Here is a 21,244-nt window from a genome sequence, read left to right as displayed (position 1 = left end):
ATCTGACTAATAAGTTTGTCACATATGAGCGCCATTATGGCATTATGCATGGTGCATGGATCAACTATAGGCTTTCGGCCTACGTACATAGTATTTTTGTTTGAATAATTTGAATTCCTGATAATATATTTTAGGTACGCGCACGTTGTTTTACTCAGTTCACGATATTAATAATAAGTATAATTATATATATCCTTGTTTGTCATTTAATTTAATACGAAGTAAATAAATAAATAAAAGTTCTTGCTTATGTAATGTTATTAATTATAATCAAACCCTTCGAACAAAATATATCTCTTATATGATGTCAATCGCGTAGAAATTAAAGATCGGCGGCAGCGATAGTTTAATTTGCTTATATTATAAAATTTCAGTGTCAAAATTGATGGGTGCATGTACGAGGATAATGTTAAACACTAGCATGTACTCCGTAATTATCATTTAATTAGGATAGATAATAATATTATGTGAGAGTACTAAGTCAAAAGAAAATTTATATTTTATGATTTAATTTAGACGGAGTATATTAATTTTTATATATAAGCATTAAGACTAAAAAACATTCTTTTAATTGTTGTTTCTTTTATGTAAATCAGGTCATTCACCGTCAATAATAATGATAATTTCTTTATCTCGGATGCTCTTTAAAGAAATAACGACAAACATTCATTTCAGCTATCAAATACCATGTTTATCAAACTGTAAAAGAAAGTAGATTTATAAATTATAATAACGGATAACGTTAATAAATAGCCAAATAAGGCTGCCAAAGTGTAAGCATAAATTATGCGATACTTGGACTGCGTCTTAGGAGGCTTATCATTTTGTTTATTGAGAAGATTACCTGCTTATCAGTTTGAAAAATGAAAATTTGTGACATCACACCTACCTACGAAGTATATACCACTGGGAACTGGATATTGAAGTATTGATAGATCATAGATGTACGTGGAGCATGAATCTAAATCAAAATAAAACATTTTTCAGTCAAATACTAGCTACTTGCAAATGTAGATTTAGCATCACTTGTGGAGCTAGGAGAGCTAACAGGGACGGTCGCGTTTCTAACGGTTGACTTTTTTAATGTTTTTAGTTAAATTTTTAAAAAAACAAAATCGAATGTGACTTATATTATTACCCATCCGCTTCCCCTAAAATTTTTTGCCCCCTAAGCTAAAATTCTGAATTTCTGACTCCGCCACTGTTCAGCATTAATCGCAATTGGTAACACAACTAATAAGATTATTCACATTTATCCCTTAAAAAGTAGCGGTCTGATATGAAACTACGATACTATGTTTAAATTCGATACAATGTCTTTACCAGTCAAGTTTATATGATTCACTTTTATATATACTCTCTTCTTTCCTGTTCATTTATTTACATTTACTTTCGTCACAAATCTCAATATTATTAAATGACAAATCAACCAAAGTATATGTGATTGATCAAATTAGTTATAAAGAGCATTTACAATATAGAATTATAAGCAAAATGACTAAAATATCTGAAAATAAAATAAGTAAACAAATAACCGGAACGAACAGAGCACAAACGTTCAAATCTCTAATCATCTTTGTAATTTCACTCGAGAACTAATGTAGGAGGTCGGGAGTGGGCTGATAAAAGTCCATAACCATAACTTGGCTTGATTTCACAATTTGGCTTTTTGAACAAGCTGACCCGTAAACGTCTTACATCTTAAATTGCTTAGACTTGGACCAACACACAACCACAATCCACGAAACTCCAGCCTGGATCCGACCTCCGATTGCCCTGGCCCACAGGTCTCACAAACCGATGATCCACACGCTAGTACACCACCCACCCAGTTATGTTTAGAATACGTGATTTATAGACCCGTCGGTCTCCCTTAAGACGAGCTATTTTGATCTTTTTCCAAAAAGACGGGATTTTGAGACCATCTTAGTATCTTACTATTAAACTAGTATAGTTCCCGTGCAAACGCACGGCTTTTTTAGAGGAGGATATTAGAGTTTATAACAATTAATTTACAGTAATTTAACTCATTTTGAAATTTAATGAGAAAATATACTATCGTTGTGTCTCATATTATGAGTTGTAAAATAGAAGGTTCAACCGCTTTACCCGGAATAAGATTTGTGTGTTTTGCAAATACTATTTTGTTACATTGGTTTTAAAAAGAATGATATTATATCATTACATTTTTACATCCACTAAAAGCATAAATAATTAGCATAAATAATTTATTAACTGATGATCTTTGAGTACAATCAAATAAGAGATATATTAAGAAAGATTTTATTTATTTATGGCATGTAAATATAAAGAGGATAATAATGAGATTAATTAATGAATGTGGGGCCACTATTATAAGCTAAATAATTAGGGGGAAACTTGAGCGGGAAAAATTGGAGTTTTGTTATAGTATATAGGGGATGTTTCACTTTTGAAAAACAAGTTACCATAAGCGGTAAAATTAGTTGGACCATTGTGGTTATATTTGATCATAAAATTGTCACAAAATCCCATCTTTTTGGAAAGACGAAAATGGTCCGTCTGAAACAAGAATTTGTGTTTATAGACCACGGCTTTATTCTTTTGGACTTAATTTCAACTCATTTCAGTTCAGTTTAGATCCATTTAGTTTAGTTCAACAAATGCAAAAGCAAGTTTAAATTTGATTTAGGAAATTTAAATTTTTACGAATTTTTTTTTTCCGAATTAATGATCTCACGATCAACTTAAGATAGACAAATTAATTTTATTTTTTTTTTTGAAAAAAGGAGATATTTTGGAAAAAAAATGCGAACGGGTAGCATGAGAATTATCCGATAACTTATTATCGGAGTGTCGACTGTCGACCCGAATACGCGAGAAAATAAGAACCGCCAAGTTACATAGATATTCGGTTCTCCATAGTCGATACTCTCAATCCTGAAAAAACAAGCACCATTTTTACTGCTTCAAGTTTGTTTGATTAATCGTGCTAACCAATCGCACACTTCTTATTCGATCGACAAAGGGGGATTGTGAATCAATCGATTCTTCAGTTTCTCAGATCTCTATCGTCATAATTTCCAGGTAAACTTGTAACTTATTCTTAAGATTTTTGTCTTTTTTTTTTTTTGCTATTTAGAATTTTTAATATTGTGATCGATTTACGCATCGAGAGTAATTTTCTGTGTGAATGATTGCTGTTCTTGATTAATGGAGCTCCGAATTCATGTGATTTGTTAGTTTAGTAAATGATCAATGTTGCGAATTCATGTGATTTGTTAGTTCAGTTAATTTTGCATTTTGCGAATTCATGTGATTATTGTTACATTTTGCGAATTAATGTGATTTGTTAGTTTAGTTAATGTTGAATGTTGCGAATTCATGTGATTTGTTAGTTCAGTTAATTTTGCATTTTGCGAACTCGTGATTAATGTTACATTTTGCGAATTAATGTGATTTGTTAGTTTAGAAAATGTTGAATTTTGCGAATTGTTGTGATTTGTTAGTTCAGTTAATTTTGCATTTTGCGAACTCATGTGATTAATGTTACATTTTGCGAATTAATGTGATTTGTTAGTTTAGGAAATGTCGAATTTTTCGAATTTGTGATTTGTTGATTTGGTTAATTTTGAATTTCGATTTTTTTAATAAAGTTACGAGTACATAATTGCATTGCTAATTCAGCTGCCGACATTTTCGATCTATGTTTAGCTCGTTACTTCAAATCCTGGTTCCGTCACTATAGTGTTACTACTCCATGGTTCTACGTTCTGGAATTTCGCATTTTATGATTTGAGGAAGAGGATGCAATGACTGAGAAAAGCGCCGAAATAGAATTGGAATTGTCAAAACAGCTACTCTCCGATATGAGCGTAGACAGTAGTGATGATCAACTGGTTGGGTTGATTGTTGAGAACGAGTTTTTGAGGTCGCAAATTAGGGGGTTTCAGTTTCCTAACGAAGGCGTTGATTCGACTGAAGATGTCAAGGTATTGCAGAAAAAGATCGAGTTGTTGGATTCACAACTCGATGAAGAAAAACAGACCCGGGCGGCCGCTGAACAGGCCCTCGAATATCTTAGACAATCTTTCTCTGAAGCTGATGCTAGAGCCCAAGACCTCTCTCTTCAGCTTGCTCAAGGTCTACCTTTTTAAAACGTAATTCATGTCTCTTCCATTTTTAATCTTCGACACCATTATACGTATTATTGGGCTATGTTTTTTGCTCTGCATGCTGGGAACTGGTTGGCACGGATTCTGCATTGTAGTTATTTGAATTTCATGGAAACCAATTAGTCTTATTGTGTCGTCCGTCATTTCCTTTTATAGCTAATCAGAAGTTGGAGCAAGAAATCAAAGAACGTGATGATAAATATGCGGAGCTTGATTCCAAATTTACTAGACTTCATAAAAGGGCAAAGCAGCGCATTCAAGATGTACAAAAGGTAGGTTTCATCTTTTGACATGGTCGCTAAAATAGCATCTTGCGATTCTCTGTTGCATTTTTTTGTGTGATAAATCTTTCATAGTTATTCTCCTGATTGCCATACGTGTTGAATCTTGTTTCTGTGTTTTAAGCGATTGTCATGTGTATAAAGCATCTTGTTTGAGTTCATAGATACTAAAGTGGTCATGTGACTTAGATGCGAAGTTTCCATTTGCGCAACTTACTATTCCTACTCTACTTAGTGATCCAAGAATAAGTAAGAGGTTGATGCTTCTCACTTTCAAAAGAACAGATCTGTAAAAAAGAATCCTGAATATGGAAGCTCGACCACACATGCCATTGTACTGTATTAGTATATGGGGAGAGTAGGATTCATTGATTGTATCCTATCACTGCTTGATATATAGGTGTCCTTTCTGATGCATTTGGCCTTCGGGCCTAGTAAGGCCATATACTACTACTATGTCTTTTGGCAAATATTGCTCAAGTTTAGAAACTGGAGTTGTGTGCTGAGCTGAAAGCTATGCTACTCTCACTCGTGTAAAGGCGTAGATAGGGGTACATATTCAAGTGTCTGACATTCCATCAGTCATGACTCGAGTTTTGCACATCTTTTATACATGGGTGTTATCTTCTTGGTGTCCCTTAATTAATAATAGACGGAGTATTGTAACAAAAATGATTCAATTTTTGAGACATGATGACTCTTTCGAGAATGAGGATACGGGTAACACATTTTAAAAAGAAAATCATCTCTCGAAAATTTTCTGCAGGAAAAAGATGATCTGGAGGCACAGTTTCGTGATGCAAATGAAAGAGCTGAGCGAGCCTCGTCTGAAATTTCAGGAGTAAAACAGGAGCTGGACCGTGCACGTCAACAAGCAAGTGAAGCATTAAAAACATTGGATGCAGAGAGGCAGCAATTACGAAGTATGAACAATAAGTAAGTACTTTTTCACCAAAGTCCTGGTGGGAACTCCTCTTTCGAGTTGGACACTTATCTGTTAGTCTGAATTCCTGAACTCTTAATATTTGTTAGTAAAACTGATCAAATGGGCTCTGTTGTTTCTCCTGCCTTCTTATTGTGTTTCGAGGGTTTAATGTTTTTAATTGATTTATTTCCGATTTCCGGCATAATTTCAGTTGTGCAATCATTTCTTTTTCTCATAATAGGAGAAATATATCATTAAATAACAGAATTTGGCTGTTAGTTTGAATAAGATCTGTTAACTGACAGGCTTCGAGATAATATCGAAGAGCTGCGTCATTCTTTGGAACCCAAAGAACATGCTCTTGAGACACTGCAACAATCGCTCTTGGAGAAGGACCAGGTATTTGGTTGACCTCTTTTATAAGTGCTAATGCCGGAGTCACTGTATTTGTTATCAGATAACTTGCTGCTTTGGACCTCTAGTTACAGTTCTGTAGTATGATGTTTGCTACTGTGTTAAATGTCCCCCGTTTACTTGCTTGAAAATTGTGGCGTATGAGTTCGAGGATAAGTAGGCTGATATTGCCATAAGCTTAAGATTCCAAATGCATCTTACAGGTTAGATGTTGAACTTCTGGTAGTCTTTTCCACATCCAAAGATATTTAACTGATACTATCGTTTCAATTCAATCTGCACTTCCACATTGTTTTCATTGTTAGATCACTGTGGTAGAGGACTGGTGCAATTTCTAGATCCCTAATGGATGTTGTTCTGATAAGCAAATCTGCCTTGCTTCTGTCCATTTCCAAAACAGCAGCTAAAAACACACACAATAATTGAGAGCTGCAGTGCTTACACCGATCATCCCTTTTTAATCTCTGCAAATATATCATTCTGAGTACCTCTTTGTTTCAAGTATACAAAATTGCTTAGTACAAAGTCATTGATCAAGTGAAATTTCTGAAATTAGTGCATTCCTTTCTTCATTCGCTCCCTATCTAACTTGTACCGAATCCTTTATATGCTCCCTATCACTTTTATATTTTCCCCATTTGACTCTGGTGGTCAAACAATGCTGAGTTTGACCGTTTTCACTATATAGGAAGTACTTGCAAACATTTTAAAACTGATTAATATGAAAATGTTTTGATAAATCAAACATGACAATTTTACACTGTACCCTTACATATATTTGGATAAGCTAATGGTCAAATTTAACATCGGTTGACAGTTTATGTCAGCCAATGCAAATTAATAGGGACTGACTTTGTTGCTGTAGATGTTGGACAATATGCAAAGCCAATTACAAGCTTCTGAAGAAAAAAAGCAAGCTTCTATTGCTGAGCTCACTGTCAAACATCAGAAGGTAAATCTGGTGTCAAATTGCCTTATTGTTATTTGTTTAGTCACTGCTCATTGATTTTAAATATCATTCAGACTCATATTATTTCTTCGCAGCGTCTAGAAAGTTTGGAAATGCAACTTGGTGAAGCAATGTCGGAGCAAAATAGAGCAGCAGAGACCATTTCTTCATTAAAAGTATAACTTCTATCAAACATAGCATGTGGTTTTAACTGTCATATTTTATATTACTGAAATGGAGCGTTAGTTTATACAAATATCTTCTTTACATGCCTATGTTCATAGAATTCTTTCAACAGCAAGCAGATGCACTAGCATTAGAATTGGTGTATGGCTGTATGAGGGTGCTTTACTTATTAGACTTCTCACTGGGTCGATTTGGTGAACGAGGGTGCATTGCTTTTACCCATTGACACATGCTAACATGTGGGTTCTATAGTCAGATCAATACAAACATAATTGTTGATCTAGACCATCATTCTATCATTTGATTTTTCAAGTTGATGACAAAATAATATCATTCAGCAGTTTCTAGAAGTAGAGAGGTAAGCTGAATGTAAGTAACAGACTCAACTGTCGTGAGGAAGGTTGTGACTTCTGATTGATTTTTTGATTTTTGGGTGACATTTACGAAAGCATTTTTTGGTGACATGAGGGAGTATTACTCATCTCCTATCTCCTACTACCTCCATTTAATTTTTTCCCCCATTTGACTTTGGCAGTAACCAATAGGTTTTAATCTCTCCAAATACACGTAGAGACACAATATATAATCTGTCATATTTGATTTATTTAAACAACTATTTTCATATCATCTTTTTTGAAATAATTGTGATTTATTGTAAATTGTGATAAAGTTCTGGTCGAAGTTGTTTGACGGTCAATATCAAATGGGGGCGATATACATGGGATGGAGGGAGCATGTGTTAATTTCTCAGTTCTGTCCTCGTGTAGTGAATTTCTATATGAATTCTCACATGTTTCTGTAATGTGATTGAATAACTTCTTCAGGTATTAGTAGCTGAAAAAAGTTCAAAAATTGCAGAATTGGATTCTGCTTTGTCTGGTGAATCAGCTAGGCTGAAAGCTGCAATCAAGTCTGTCGAGGGGGAACTCGCTCACGAGAAGCAAGAGCGTGTATGTATTGTTAATCGATCTTATGATGTGTATCATTACCCAATTTTAAATTTCGTTTTTAGGCTTGTCCCTAAGTGAAGTGTCGAAGACCTCGAAGTAACATAGCCCTTAGTTGTATTTGTTCTAAATAGACCTCTTTAAGGAAACAGAAACTTGTTGCAAACACTTGTGGTGGTGGATCTTGTATCTTTGTCAGTGCAATTAACATTGTGATGTTATTTCATAGAAGTCTTGTTGCATTCTATTAGGATCTAGGTTTACTTAGTGCTTTCATGCTATTTGGTAAAATACTCAAAAATGCTGAAAGGGTGCTTCGGTATTGCTCGAATTATTTTATGGTTCCTTATTGTCTCCAAATTTTGTTCTGTTGCTCTTTCAAGCTCTAATGTTTCATTATATAGGTGAAAGAGAAGGAGAAGTGGGAAGCGACCTCCCAGACGTTGAAAGCTAAGCTACAGACTGCTGAGAGTAACTGCATACGTGCCGAAATTGAAACTGCTAAAATAAGAAGTGAGTTTCTTACTAACACAAATTTTCTAGTTCTTATTTTCAGAATGCCCCCGGATTATTGTCAAATAAAATCGCTAAACTCATGATCATCATTTTTTTTCTTGTGAAGGTCAGCTTCAATTGCAGTTGTCTACTCAAGCTCAAAAGCTCAATGATCAAGATGCTGAACTGGCAGCCTCACGGGAACAGGTTTGAACACTCTATATTTGATTGAAAGCCAGACTTTCATTTTTTCAGTGGGTGGACATTAGTACTCCAAGCATTTTTTAATGTTTGCCAAAAGAGCTCGCTTCGATATGTGTGTTATGAACCTTGCGGCAATCTTGTACTCTAATTAATTTTCCGCACATAGTCAACTACGTACTCTACAGTCTACTCTATCTTTATGAGAGTATGTTGGGATTTCTCTAACCATGAGTTCCATTATGCAATGAAGTTTTAGTTTTACTAATCCCTATAGTATAGCCTCAATACGGAGTACTCGTATGAACCTAATATTATATACCTGTTTCAAGAAGAAAGCTACTCGTATGAACCTAATATTATACACAGTATCTATTTACCCTCGGAGCTTGATGAGACACCAACTGCAGATAAGTGGGCTCATTTTTACGCTTATTAATTCATTACAAAAGTAGCCTGGGGTACTAGCCGTTATGCTTAATGTGGAAGGCTTTTTTTTTCTGGGCGCATTCTTAGTTTAGTTTCAAGCTGATGTTTTGGAGATGTCGGATCATGTTGGGAGTATTGAATAAAAGCATCAACTGGAGTCCAATCATTGTACTCTGGCATATAACGTTAATTGATGCATCACATTTTCTCTCACCTCACTATTGAGGATTCACACAATTCTACATGCTCGCATACATTGTTCTGGCGGTGCTCATGGGGATCGATTTAGTCTCTTTTCAGTTGCATCTTTGTGATTCAGTTGTGGTTACACAATTGTGTACGTGTTTTTACAGTTTTGCTGATGGGGAATCAGTTAATATGTTTCTTATTATGTCTTTGTAGATCAGACGTCTAGAAGCTGAATTTTCTGCCTACAAGGTCCGTGCTCACTCTCTTCTCCAGAAGAAGGACGCGGAGCTAGCAGCAGTGAAGGACTCTGATCAAGTCAAAGCTTTAGAGGAAGCACTAAAAGTATGGTCTTATCAAATTTTACTATGCTTTCTTGTTTACTTCGTTTAATTCCTTTCTATATATTAGTTAATTATAACATAGATTCTGCTAGCAAATTTTCTTAACTGGTTCTCCATTAAAATAACTGGGGGAGATAGTGTGAAAAAGTGTGAAAGCTTTTGGTAACTGACTACTGTTCTGCTCTTCGAGCAGGAAGCTGAGAACGAAATATCTTTGGCATGTTCAGAAAGGGATAAAGCTGTCCATGAACTACGGGATGCTATGACCAATTTTGAAAAGGAACTATCTACAAGGTATTCACTTTAGGTTTTTTGGTCAAGGTTTACTCGAAGCCTTTCTGATGATGGCTTTCTTTTATTAATTATGTTCTTTAGGCTCTTACCGCCCAAAATTTAGGAGAATAGAAATCAATCTTAAATGTTGAAATCAAGCAGGAATTGCATTTAGAAGATCTATACTAAGCAAACAATTTTATTTGAGATCATTAGTTGAAGCTGATGAGGTGATTGGTATTCATGTTCCACTTATATACTAGTTATCTTGTCCAGCATGTAACTAGAACTGTCTCATAATCATATAACAAGCTAAGAATTTTTTGGTTTAAAATCTCTATCGATATGTATCGTATTGCCTGAGATTTATACAGATCGGAAGTTGGCCACTTGGCCATAATAGGTATTTGAGTTCAATACGGCCCAGGAAGGGACTGAGATTTCTCCAGTCAAGTTTCTTTCTGGTCAGTAAATGCGATGTTTCTAGTCAAACTAATTATTTTACTCATTTACATGATATGAAATCAAAAATAGATGAAAGCATAGCTATATAAACCTTTTTTTAACAAAACTTTGCGACTTTTGACCAAGTTCGCTATCTAGTATGATTTGGCAACACCGTTACCTAGAGCCCAACTTGTGTGCATCAAATATTCTTGACGTGCAAAGTATAGGTTTTACATTTTCTATTCATGATCATAAAGAACTAAAATATTTCCACGGGAGGCAAAGACTCATTACTCTTTGGTTCTGGATTATGATGGAGTAAAGCAAAATGGATCACTAAAGTGGTTGTGCTTCTTTCTCTTGTGAAGTAGCAGTCCTTCAATGCAGTTCTCGACGCAATTTTCATCTTGGGTCATTCGGAAACAACCTCTTTGTGTTTCTAACACAAGGGTAAGGCTGCATACATCCGAGATGTTAGGACACCAAATGCGATCACAATAGGGGACTTTGGAATTGTTAGGACACCAAATGCGATCACAATAGCCTCAAGTATCTTGATCATTACGTTAAGATAACATATTTGCATGTCCCATATCAGAGATGCTTCTAGAAAGAAAGCTGATCAGCTTTTAAGGGACTTGGAAATGAAGCTTGATTCTCAGGCTAGGCGCCACCAATCAGAAAAAGAAGCTTGGGAGCTAAATCTGCGGAATTTGGAAGAGACATGGAGAGGTAAGCTGTTCTTCATAATTCCATTAATTTTCAATCTGTGTGTTGTCGTTGACTTCCTAATTTATAGATGCTTACTTCATAGTGAGTTCTTACTGTTTGCTTAAAATTTTCAGAGAAATATGAAAGGCTGAAAAGTGAAAATGAGACATCCCAAGTACCTGATGTGACACAGGAGATGGAAGCACTCAAGCTGCAATATAGAAGATTGAAAGTAACGTTTTCAGCTTGCCTTTGTTATTTTAGTTTGATGACTGGGAGTGATGGCTATTTCACCACACAATTATATGCCGTGCTTGCAGGAGGAGCAAGATTCATTTCATGATCTTGCTGATAGGATGATAGAGGAGAAGGACAAAGACATCTCAAGGCTTTTAAATGAGAACAAGAAACTTCAACAGTCTTTGGATTTGAAATTGAATGTACATCAAACTCTTTTCTCATTAGTAAATAATGATTTGAATATGCTTATAACCTCAGTCCTAAACTAGCGGCTGTCAGTAAGCGAGTCCTGCGGTCTTGCCACTGTTATAGGTTCTTTGCTCTCATCTGAGAAGTAGGAAATTGTAAATTTGTCGCATTGGTCCAGTTTCCGTTTAACACGTGCTCTTACCCATGAGAGCCAAGAGGTCATAACATGATTATAAATGGAAGAGGGCCTTGTACGCAGCCCTCTTCCGAGCCGGTGGGGCAGTAGCCTGAAAATCCTAATCTGTCAAACTACTTCAGCTTACTAGTTTCTAGTTTCTTTGGTATATACTTCAGAATGGGTCATAGATATTTGATATCGGTTCAACCCAGATATCTTAGACGAGTTTTCCCCACTCGCATGCCATTATTAGCCCTCAAGATTTTTTGACACTAGCCTCACTCCATTTCCTCTCATGAAATTGTTTGCCTATTTCAGGGAAGTGGTGATGTTGTCAACACCAGAGGTATGCAAAGTCTCCCTTTGGAGATGAATTACAATAAAGACAGATAATTCTGTTTAAATTCTTGTGGTGACAAATCTTTTTGGTTAAAATCATCTTCAGCCCTGCAGAATGAAGACAGTTCCATGTCATTTCTTGCTGAAGACCAGATACTGGTATGCTTTTTGTTTATTATCTCTCTTTTTGCTGCTATAACAGATAAATTGTATTCACATCAAGAAAAGACCTTCGGAGATATTTCATCTTGTGACTGGTAGTTTTATGTGCGTTAGAGGCTGCTTAGGTAGACAATCGATGGAGACGACACAATTCTCATTATGGGTTATTAGGAAGCATCTTTTTTGTGCTGTTATTATATGTAAGGTTGTGTACATCGGACTCTACTTAATGAATACTTTTTTTGGCAGCCTTAATGCCTTAATGAATTATTGAATAAAGCCTTTGAGATATTGGAATAATGATTTTTTTGAATTTTTTTTGGGGGGTTGGGGGGTGCGTGCCGTGCGTCTGTGACATGATATTTAATTTAAGCAATATTGCAGTGATGTGAACCTTGGAATAGTTCAAGCATGTAATCAAAGTTGCTTTGGTAATGTAGTACTGTTTTTCTTTATCATTCTAGATATTGGCAAGGCAGCAAGCCCAAAGAGAAGAAGAGTTGGCACAGTCACAGCGGCACATCCTCGCGCTTCAAGTGAGTAGACTTTCATCGCACACTAAAGTACTCAACTTCACACACTTTCTCGAATTCTGACCTCTCTTTTCGTTACCTAGGCAGAAATAGAGGAGCTTGAACGCGAAAATCAGCTTCGTAGCCAACAGGTATGGGCGTGACGCTGCTGCTTTTTATGTTTAACCATTGAGTTTCATGAGCTAGGTTTAAAGTAGGTAAATGTGATGTACTTGATCTATTCTGTTACAAATGTGATCTATGGATTGTGAAAGAAGTTCGTTCTTAGCCCTCTTTACTCACTCAGCCTCCTCTCCAATTAAGCTGGTTATTTGGAAAGACTATGCCTACCGAGTTAGTGTATGAAGCTTTGGTTACTTGAAGCATTAAGGACACCTATAGGAGCTTTTTTAGAAGATCGAGAAAGAAATATGCTTTGGAAATTGAATTTAGTAGTCTGATCCAGAGTGCTTAGTTTCTTGCAGGGCTGCTGATGCTGATTTATCTTACAGTTTGGTACCACATTTCTCCAAATGTGAGCTTAACTCTTTAGCACCTTCAAAATGCAGGAATCCATGTTGAAAGAGGAACTTCGGAGTATGGACCGAGCACAAAAAAGAGAAGGGCTTGATCTGACCTACCTGAAAAATGTTCTCTTGAAACTTCTTGAGACCGGTACGTACTTCAGATTTTTAAGCATCAACATCTTTTTTTTTTTTTTTTTTTTTTTTTACAAGATTTAGTATGTTAATTAAGGGGCACCAAGGGATGACGACGCTCATGTATAAATATAGACCTTTCTGGCTAATTTCTCAAAAGCAGTTTCAGTTTGTACTCGGTATTGAGCATTACTAACAAACTATTTTGACTTTTGAAGGCGAGGTGGAAGCATTGCTCCCTGTAATTGCTATGCTCCTTCAGTTCAGTCCCGAAGAGGTACAAATATATCTAAACTCCTGTCAAACTGATCTGCAGCATTATTATCTGCGATAATATGTTAACAATTGTACACCCTGTTTATTTATCATGCAGATCCAAAAGTGCCAACAAGCCTATACTAATTATGCCGATGCATCCCCATCCCCTAACTCTGCAAACGATACATCAAGTAGCTCTCTCTTCTCCAGGTTTGCATTTGGTTGACACAAGGGAGAACTTTATCGCGACAATTAGCTTATTTGTTATACATATACCATACAATAGAAATACTGATGATGACGGACACACTGACGACTGATGAGCCAGAATTTTGTATTTTATTCTCCTTAATTACATTTATTTGTTATACACTACCGATTATTTTTTCCGTCCTACAATCCTATGAGTCCTACCCCAATACAAATCTTGTTTTCGGATCAGTAACGGATCGGTTTGGATGTTCGGATATTTTGTCTACTACCCTTTATAAGCCCATTCGCTCAGCCACAGGTAAGTTGGCAGAAAAGCAAGCATGCGGGATGATAACATTTACGCCTATCAGCTTTGGTCATCTCATATGACGGCCGAAGACGAGGCCGGCAGCACATCAGTGTAAGTACACATCAGAAATTTTATTGGAACTGTGAAGTATGACATTTACGCATTAACGTAAAAACTGGGAGTATTTTTTTGGGCACTCAAGGTGTAATGGTGCATTTTGGCATGCTTGGTCCCCTCGCTCTTTCACGATTTTGTTATCTTCATATGTGTATTGGAGTGACGTATAAGCTAAGATTTACGCATTAATTATGGCGTCTTATGTTATTATCTTAATGATATTATCTTATCCCATGACAAAAGTTCTTGAAATCTATCATTCTAGAAGTCGTCATCTACGCGAAAAAAATACTATATACAGCTACGCGTGTATAAATTATCGGTGTAAGGAGTTGAACTATATTTAATTTTTGCTCATTTCGTTTCAGTTTCATTTAGTTCAGTTTAGATGAGTTTAACTTAGCTTTGGCCCTATTCTTTCTGGCTTAATTTTAGCTCATTTTAGTTCAGTTTAGCTTTATTCAGTTAAGTTCAGTTCAGCTCATTTCATCTCTTTACAAATTAACTCTTATTTCAGTTCAGTTTAATTAAGCTCTACTAAGTTCAGTTCCATTAAGTTCAGTTCAGTTCAGCTCTTTTTAGCCGAAAAGAATACGTCCTAAACTTAACTTTTTTTGCTTCAGCTCAATTCAGTTTAGTTTAGTTCAGCCAAGCTCAGCTCCATTAAATTTAAATTTTGTTCAGTGTTTAATTTAGGTCGACTTCACGGTTCTATATACAACCAGGATATACATTAACTATAGTTATTGATACGTATTAAAATCAAATTTTCAAAGGTCGTGCTCATGTACACGAGATAACTTATCCAATTACAATAGGATTTATCTAATTATCTAAATAAATGAATGAAAAGTATATATAGGGTATTAATTTGATTTAGCAATTTGTGGAAGAACAATGTAATCACGGGTTGATTGTGGGTCCTCTAATGGAAATGTGCAGCACGGATCGTCTTTGTATAACAACTACAATTTGCATATATGAATTGACTTCAGTTCTATCTATTTAGAAAGAGTGACGGATTTTAGAGTAAACATACGAGGATAATCACAATCATAATTGTCTAATTTGTGATAGTCATTACTTGACCATTAATCCAAATCGGAATGAATTATTGCATTAGGGAAAATATACACATCTTAAAAAGAGTGACGAATTAAACAAAATACGAGGGTAATCGTCACTATCGTAGTCTAGTTTGAAATAATAACTACTCAATTATTCCGTATTAGTCCAATCGGAATAAATGATTGCATAGGGAAAATATATACATAAAAGTCTCCTAAGATTAACGTCTAATTATGATATATTTAGTTTCTTAAATACAGCTCATTAAGTTGTATTTATTATTTCCCTACATAAAAAGTCCCCTAAGATTAACGTCTAATCATGATATATCTACGACTCTCTGTTTCTTGTAAGGTTCGATAAGAAATTTGCGATGACTAAAAAGTCACACGTAATTTATTGTGCATCTTTAATTTTTCAAATCGAGAAATAATTATTTTGTTGCTTATAAGAAATGAATCCCAACAACAATTGTACTCATACCTACCACTTTGATGTAATTCCCATAATTTCGTTTGTGAAAAAACCATTTCAACTTAAACTCAAAGTAATGGCTGAAGTTCAGTACTCTATGCTCTTATACCTTAACACGATCCCACACTCGAATGCTCATTAAACTTGAAGAGCTGGCTCTAATACCATGTGAGAAAATCATCTCAACTAAATATTAAGGTGACGGTTAAGCCTCACTCAATGTTTTGATTCTTTAACACGTCCCCTAGCTCGAACGCTCATTAAGCTTGAAGAGCTGACTCTAATACCATGTGATAAAATCATCTCAACCAAAATCTTACGATAATAGTTAAGCCTCAATCATGATCTTATACCGTAACACCTTTTTTCATTTATTCTTTTTCTTCTTGCAGCAAGTCTCCTTGTGACGAACATATCCGTCACAAACTTACTGACGGATCAAGTACTACCCATGTAGTTAGATAAGACAAAACAGAATACTACTCCCTAGGCACTCGGCTTTTATCTATCTATCCAGATAATATTTAACCTGTCACAAGCTTTCACAGATAATACCCGTCACGAACGAGAATTTGTGTTCTTATGGAATTATGGTAACTTACTTTATGTCACATTTCGCATATTCCACCATGCCAATTTATGTAATCTGTGTCAACCAAAAAACACTCAAATCCCAACATTAAAAGTTGACACTTTTTAAGCTCACACGTGAACTTTTTTTACAACTATATAGAGATATCAACAAGTGACTAGTTTAGCTAAGCAGCCCACATATAGATATACATATGTGTGTGCCTATAAATATAGCCATATAGGTGATTTAATTTGTACATAGAAAAAGTATAATACGCAAGTTTATCATATTTAGTGAGGGAAAAAATGGCTCTAGTTTTTAAGGCAAAAACAATGCATAAGTTGTTTTCAACGATATTAATGGTGTTAGTGTTAAAATCGAGTAATGTAGCGTCTCGTCGACATCATAAAGCTTCTCCCTGGATTCGAACCCCTACCCTCAGTTATAATGGCCTTGGCCTTACTCCACAAATGGGGTTTGCATTTCTGCTTTCCTTTTTTTTGTCATTAAACTTCGACTTAATATTTTTTTTTTTTTTATTATACGACTATTCATGTTAGCCAACCCTAAACTTACCAGGGCAATGTCGTTGAAATTATAAGACCCCCTTGTCTCATATAAAGGTTTTAACCAAAATGTTCAAGTTGTTTTATGACTCGAAATTCGAGCTTATATGTCTCATGTTGTTGAGCAGATGGAACAGCTGGAACCATTTTGGGTGTAACATTAATGAAGAGTTGATAAGAGAAACAGGTACTTTACTTATACCTTAATTTGTACTTTCTCTGTTCCATTTGATTATTATACGCTTGACTCTAATGAAGCGGTAAATAGTAAAGTAATTTGTAAACTCTTGTTTCAGCTGATGCCATGAGCTCCAGTGGGCTAGCACAGCTAGGATACAAGTACATAAACCTAGGTAATTTCGTGCAAAGTGGCAAATTTCAAGGATATCACGTGAATTTTCCATACTATTAATTATATCGTCTTGAGTTTTTGTTGGTTTTAATTTTGTAATGTTTGTTGTATACATACACCAGATGATTGTTGGGCTGAACTCAACAGAGATTCTCAGGTATAGTCTTCTGTAAGTCTCATTTTATACCGACATATCGTAATATATGATGCCCGTTTGTGAAACAGACACAAATTATATCATCGGATTTTCTAACGTATATCCTAAGAACACGCACTAAAACTTATTAGGAAAAATTCTCACGAGAAATCGAAAACTTAAGTACTTAACCATTTTAATAACTTGAAAATAATTCTTGCTATTGATCTGTTTCACAAACTAGCTTCATACAACGTATGTCGGTTATTCAAAGTCTGATTGTACGAGTATTAATTTGTATTCTTGATCGGAATTTTTTCGACAAAACATATGTTGCAGGGAAACTTGGTAGCGAAGGCTTCAAAATTTGGATCGGGAATAAAAGCATTAGCGGATTACATTCATAGCAAAGGACTCAAGCTGGGAATTTACGGCGATGCAGGGTATTCTTTCCCGTCATATTATTCAAAATTACTCTTTTTTTCCGCGATAATCTTCTTACTTTGTAAATTCCCCTTCATATATACCTCGAAAAGTAAGAAGATTATCGAGGAATGAAAAAAGAGAGATTTAGGTCTAGAGTAACGACTTTGATGACTGTCCTTCAGACTCGAAACATGTAGCAAGACAATGCCAGGATCACTCGGTTATGAAGAACAGGACGCAAAGACCTATGCTTCTTGGGTACGCGACTAACATCAAACCTCTTAGGATATTCTCTCGTGTACCCCTGAACTTTTTCGTTTTCTAAAATGTACCCCTCTTTTTTTGCAAAAAAAATTTGACCGTTAGTAACTATTGGCTTCAAGTTCAGAATACGATAATTTTTTTTTTTTCAAATTGACCGTCTTTAAGAGGTCTTCAGTTTGAAAAGAATTGTCTGACGTCTCAACTCGTAGGCGGGGAATTATGGACGGTCAAAGTTTATTCATTACAAAACTTTGACCAATCATAACTGCCGACTACGAATTCAAAAAGCGCTGAATTTTGTTTTTTTTCAAATTGAAGGCTTTGACGAGATAATTGGTTTGAAAAAAAAAAATTACTGTTTTCTGAACTCGTAATAGAGAATTATTGTTGGTTAAGATTCTTTTGTGAAAAACGAGGGATACACCATATAAAACGAAAAAGTTCAGAGGTACACGAGAGAAAATCTCAAACTACAATTTGGTACATGTTTCGATTCCTTGACTTCTTAACTGTCCTACTTTTTCACAGGACGTGGATTACTTGAAATACGACAACTGCAACAACACCGGTACCAGCCCTAGAGAACGGTACCCGAAAATGAGTACCGCCTTATCTAACAGCGGCAAACCGATATTCTTCTCCCTGTGTGAATGGTAAGTCCTGGATCCCGAAAACCCTGAAGTAAAAATTCTCAATAGTTTTCCCTCCAAAAGGAATCTGGCTAAATAAAGAAATAAGACTATATTTTTATTAAATTATTTTTAATTAATATATAATCTTTAATTATAATAATCTTTTAATTAAAATAAAACAAAACTGGTATAAATCTAAAAAATTGTATATGGAAAACCGATAAATTGATATTATTAGTTTCGTATATAACATTTTACCAAGTACGTACTTAATTTGTATTAAGAAAATCATGAACTAATATTATTAATTTCGTGACAAAAAAAAACTGTAAAATTATTTGAGAAAATTTGTAAATGAAATCATTAATTTTCTGGTAATTTTTTTTATTAAAATACACATTTCATTACTTTAATCAATTCTTCTTATTAGTTTTCCATTTTAATTTTTCATCCTGAAAAATTATTAATATGTCAATTTTAAATCTATAAATAATTTATTATAAACTAAACCGCGCATGGATTGGCGGGATCGATCCACATACTAGTTTGCTAATACCGGAATAAAAACGTTGTATGAGCAGGGGGCAAGATGATCCGGCTACATGGGCGAGAGGTATCGGAAACAGTTGGAGAACAACAGGTGATATTCAAGATAATTGGCAGAGGTAGTTAACAACTAAACTATACTGTATTACTGTCAGTGTGTCGGACTCGAGACGTTGCAGGGGTTCATGTTCACAAAATCTCATTATAAACGGCACATATCCGTTTATAACTAAAGACGGGCCAAATACAATATCACATTCATAATAGGACAAACAACAAGTGGGGTGGTGGGGGCAAAAATGTCACCACTTTCAAGTTATTTGACCCGTCTTTAGTTATAGACGGATATATCCGCCAATAGCAAGACTAGCTGGGTGATGTAACTAACTGATGTTGGGTTTTGTTCAGTATGATAAGTATAGCAGATGAGAATGACAAATGGGCTTCGTTTGCCGCTCCCGGAGGATGGAACGGTAAGTCGGTAACCAAACCGTTTCACCGGCCTTTTCGTCCCTCTATTAGTTTTCAAGTCCGATTCAGAATTATAATCTAATGATACTAATCTTGTATCATGAGCAGATCCAGACATGCTTGAAGTCGGAAATGGAGGAATGACGACAGAGGAGTATCGTTCTCACTTCAGCATATGGGCATTAGTCAAAGTATGTACTGTGATCATCTCGGGTTTTCATCTTATTTATCTCCGATTCTCCAACAACTATTTTAACCATCGCCAATTCGCCATTGTTTAGGCTCCATTGTTGATCGGATGCGACTTGCGCTACATAGACCAGACAACCCTTGAACTGCTTAGCAACCAGGAGGTCATATCTGTTAATCAAGGTAACAAATACTTACCCCCACTTCTCTTTTTATTTACAATCTTATTACTTAAAAAATTTTACCCACTCTGCAAATTGTGTCCAGATGAGCTTGGAATTCAAGGAAAAAAGGTGAAAAAAGATGGCGATCTTGAGGTAAGAGTTCCAAATTTAACTATATACAAGCCTGTTTGGTAAACAACAGATTATTTCAGCATACGCAGATTGCAAAAGCAGATTATAAATGACAGGTTTTATTACAAGGTTTGACTAGCATATTATGATTAGCAGAATTAATTTGACTGTTTGGTAATTGGCAGATTACAATTAGTAGATTGTTAGTTTTCTTTGTAAAACGGGGAAAAATTTCCTATTTTACAATATGTTAACCAATACGCTGGGGTAAGCAGCATATTGTAAAACAACATATTGACCTCAAATGTGTTGTTTATCAAACACTAAAATTAGCATATTGATTGGTCAAACATGCTAAAAATTGGTCAATATGTCGTTTACCAAACAGCGCCACAGACAACCATGTACTACAAGCGTTCCAAGTGCACTGCAGAAGTCTTAGCCTAGCGGTTAAGACAAATATGCTGTGTGAACTATACGTCTCATATTCGAATACCCCTTCCGTTTTACTGTACTGTCTGCCTGCAAAACTAAGAAAAAATGAGCAATACAGGTCTGGGCTGGTCCTTTAAGCCAAAACAGAGTTGCAGTTATCCTATGGAACAAGGGTCCTACAGCATCATATATTACAGCAAATTGGGGTGATATAGGTCTAAGCCAAGATACCACGGTGAATGCTCGGGATTTATGGATGGTAAGTCCGTCTCATACATATAATGATATAGCATTACTCTGCTATGCAACTCGATTGATCGTCTCACAAAATGACACTGATTTGTATACACTACTGCAGCATTCAACAGTGTCAGGAGTGCAGCAACAACTTTCTGCTCAAGTTGAAAGCCATTCTGTTAAGATGTACATCTTGACACCATACTCATGAGATGTTATTGGTTTGCTCGAGACTATACCGCCTCCATGGAAGAGAAAGACGATTTCAATTAACGTCTCAAACATGATATATTGTCAGAACTTATTAATATACAAGTATACAACCAACTAATGTTGAATAAACTTAATTTAGCACAGTATAATGTAATATAGTTCTTCAACATGAAAGGATTTTTAGGAACAAATGCCTAGTCTCTTAAACTACTCTAAGCAGATTGAATGTTCAGTCGGACGCAATACTACTCCGGACTGATGCAACTT

The 21,244-nt window shown here is 35.4% G+C and overlaps 2 protein-coding genes across 3 annotated transcripts; both read left to right on the top strand.

Moving 5' to 3' along the window:
* Positions 1 to 2,826: 2,826 nt before the first annotated feature.
* Positions 2,827 to 13,875, top strand: LOC141611084 (protein GRIP). Of its 2 annotated transcripts, none has more exons than XM_074429498.1 (22): positions 2,827 to 3,066; positions 3,694 to 4,122; positions 4,311 to 4,426; positions 5,202 to 5,371; positions 5,666 to 5,759; positions 6,640 to 6,726; positions 6,819 to 6,899; positions 7,734 to 7,859; positions 8,261 to 8,369; positions 8,479 to 8,558; positions 9,384 to 9,512; positions 9,705 to 9,805; positions 10,830 to 10,963; positions 11,077 to 11,174; positions 11,263 to 11,382; positions 11,868 to 11,895; positions 11,995 to 12,047; positions 12,515 to 12,586; positions 12,667 to 12,714; positions 13,132 to 13,237; positions 13,440 to 13,498; positions 13,595 to 13,875. In XM_074429498.1, exons 2-22 carry the CDS (start codon positions 3,792 to 3,794, stop codon positions 13,703 to 13,705), a joined length of 2,253 nt encoding a protein of 750 aa, XP_074285599.1. In that variant the 5' UTR covers positions 2,827 to 3,066; positions 3,694 to 3,791; the 3' UTR covers positions 13,706 to 13,875. The 2 variants fall into 2 exon arrangements, with proteins under 2 accessions (XP_074285599.1, XP_074285600.1); XM_074429499.1 differs by having other exon boundaries at positions 2,897 to 3,066; positions 3,667 to 4,122.
* A 2,394-nt stretch (positions 13,876 to 16,269) lies between these two features.
* On the top strand, positions 16,270 to 21,168 carry LOC141611083 (alpha-galactosidase-like). Its single transcript, XM_074429497.1, has 14 exons — positions 16,270 to 16,689; positions 16,909 to 16,967; positions 17,077 to 17,133; positions 17,255 to 17,289; positions 17,608 to 17,711; positions 17,877 to 17,952; positions 18,487 to 18,611; positions 19,172 to 19,255; positions 19,545 to 19,609; positions 19,716 to 19,798; positions 19,889 to 19,979; positions 20,064 to 20,113; positions 20,646 to 20,786; positions 20,886 to 21,168. Exons 1-14 carry the CDS (start codon positions 16,520 to 16,522, stop codon positions 20,973 to 20,975), a joined length of 1,230 nt encoding a protein of 409 aa, XP_074285598.1. The 5' UTR covers positions 16,270 to 16,519; the 3' UTR covers positions 20,976 to 21,168.
* The last annotated feature ends 76 nt before the right edge of the window (positions 21,169 to 21,244 follow it).

This window comes from Silene latifolia, chromosome 11 (genome assembly GCF_048544455.1).
Source record: "Silene latifolia isolate original U9 population chromosome 11, ASM4854445v1, whole genome shotgun sequence".
NCBI lineage: Eukaryota > Viridiplantae > Streptophyta > Magnoliopsida > Caryophyllales > Caryophyllaceae > Silene > Silene latifolia.
Note: the sequence above shows the minus strand (reverse complement) of the source record. Positions and strands in the feature narration are given on the sequence as shown.

Coding starts and splice junctions, on each gene's coding strand:
- LOC141611083 (XM_074429497.1), top strand. CDS start 16,520: ATGGCTCTAGTTTTTAAGGCAAAAACAATGCATAAGTTGTTTTCAACG. Junction 16,690..16,908: donor GGCCTTACTCCACAAATGGG/GTTTGCATTTCT, acceptor GTTGTTGAGCAG/ATGGAACAGCTGGAACCATT. Junction 16,968..17,076: donor AGAGTTGATAAGAGAAACAG/GTACTTTACTTA, acceptor CTCTTGTTTCAG/CTGATGCCATGAGCTCCAGT.
- LOC141611084 (XM_074429498.1), top strand. CDS start 3,792: ATGACTGAGAAAAGCGCCGAAATAGAATTGGAATTGTCAAAACAGCTA. Junction 4,123..4,310: donor CTCTCTTCAGCTTGCTCAAG/GTCTACCTTTTT, acceptor TTCCTTTTATAG/CTAATCAGAAGTTGGAGCAA. Junction 9,513..9,704: donor CTTTAGAGGAAGCACTAAAA/GTATGGTCTTAT, acceptor CTCTTCGAGCAG/GAAGCTGAGAACGAAATATC.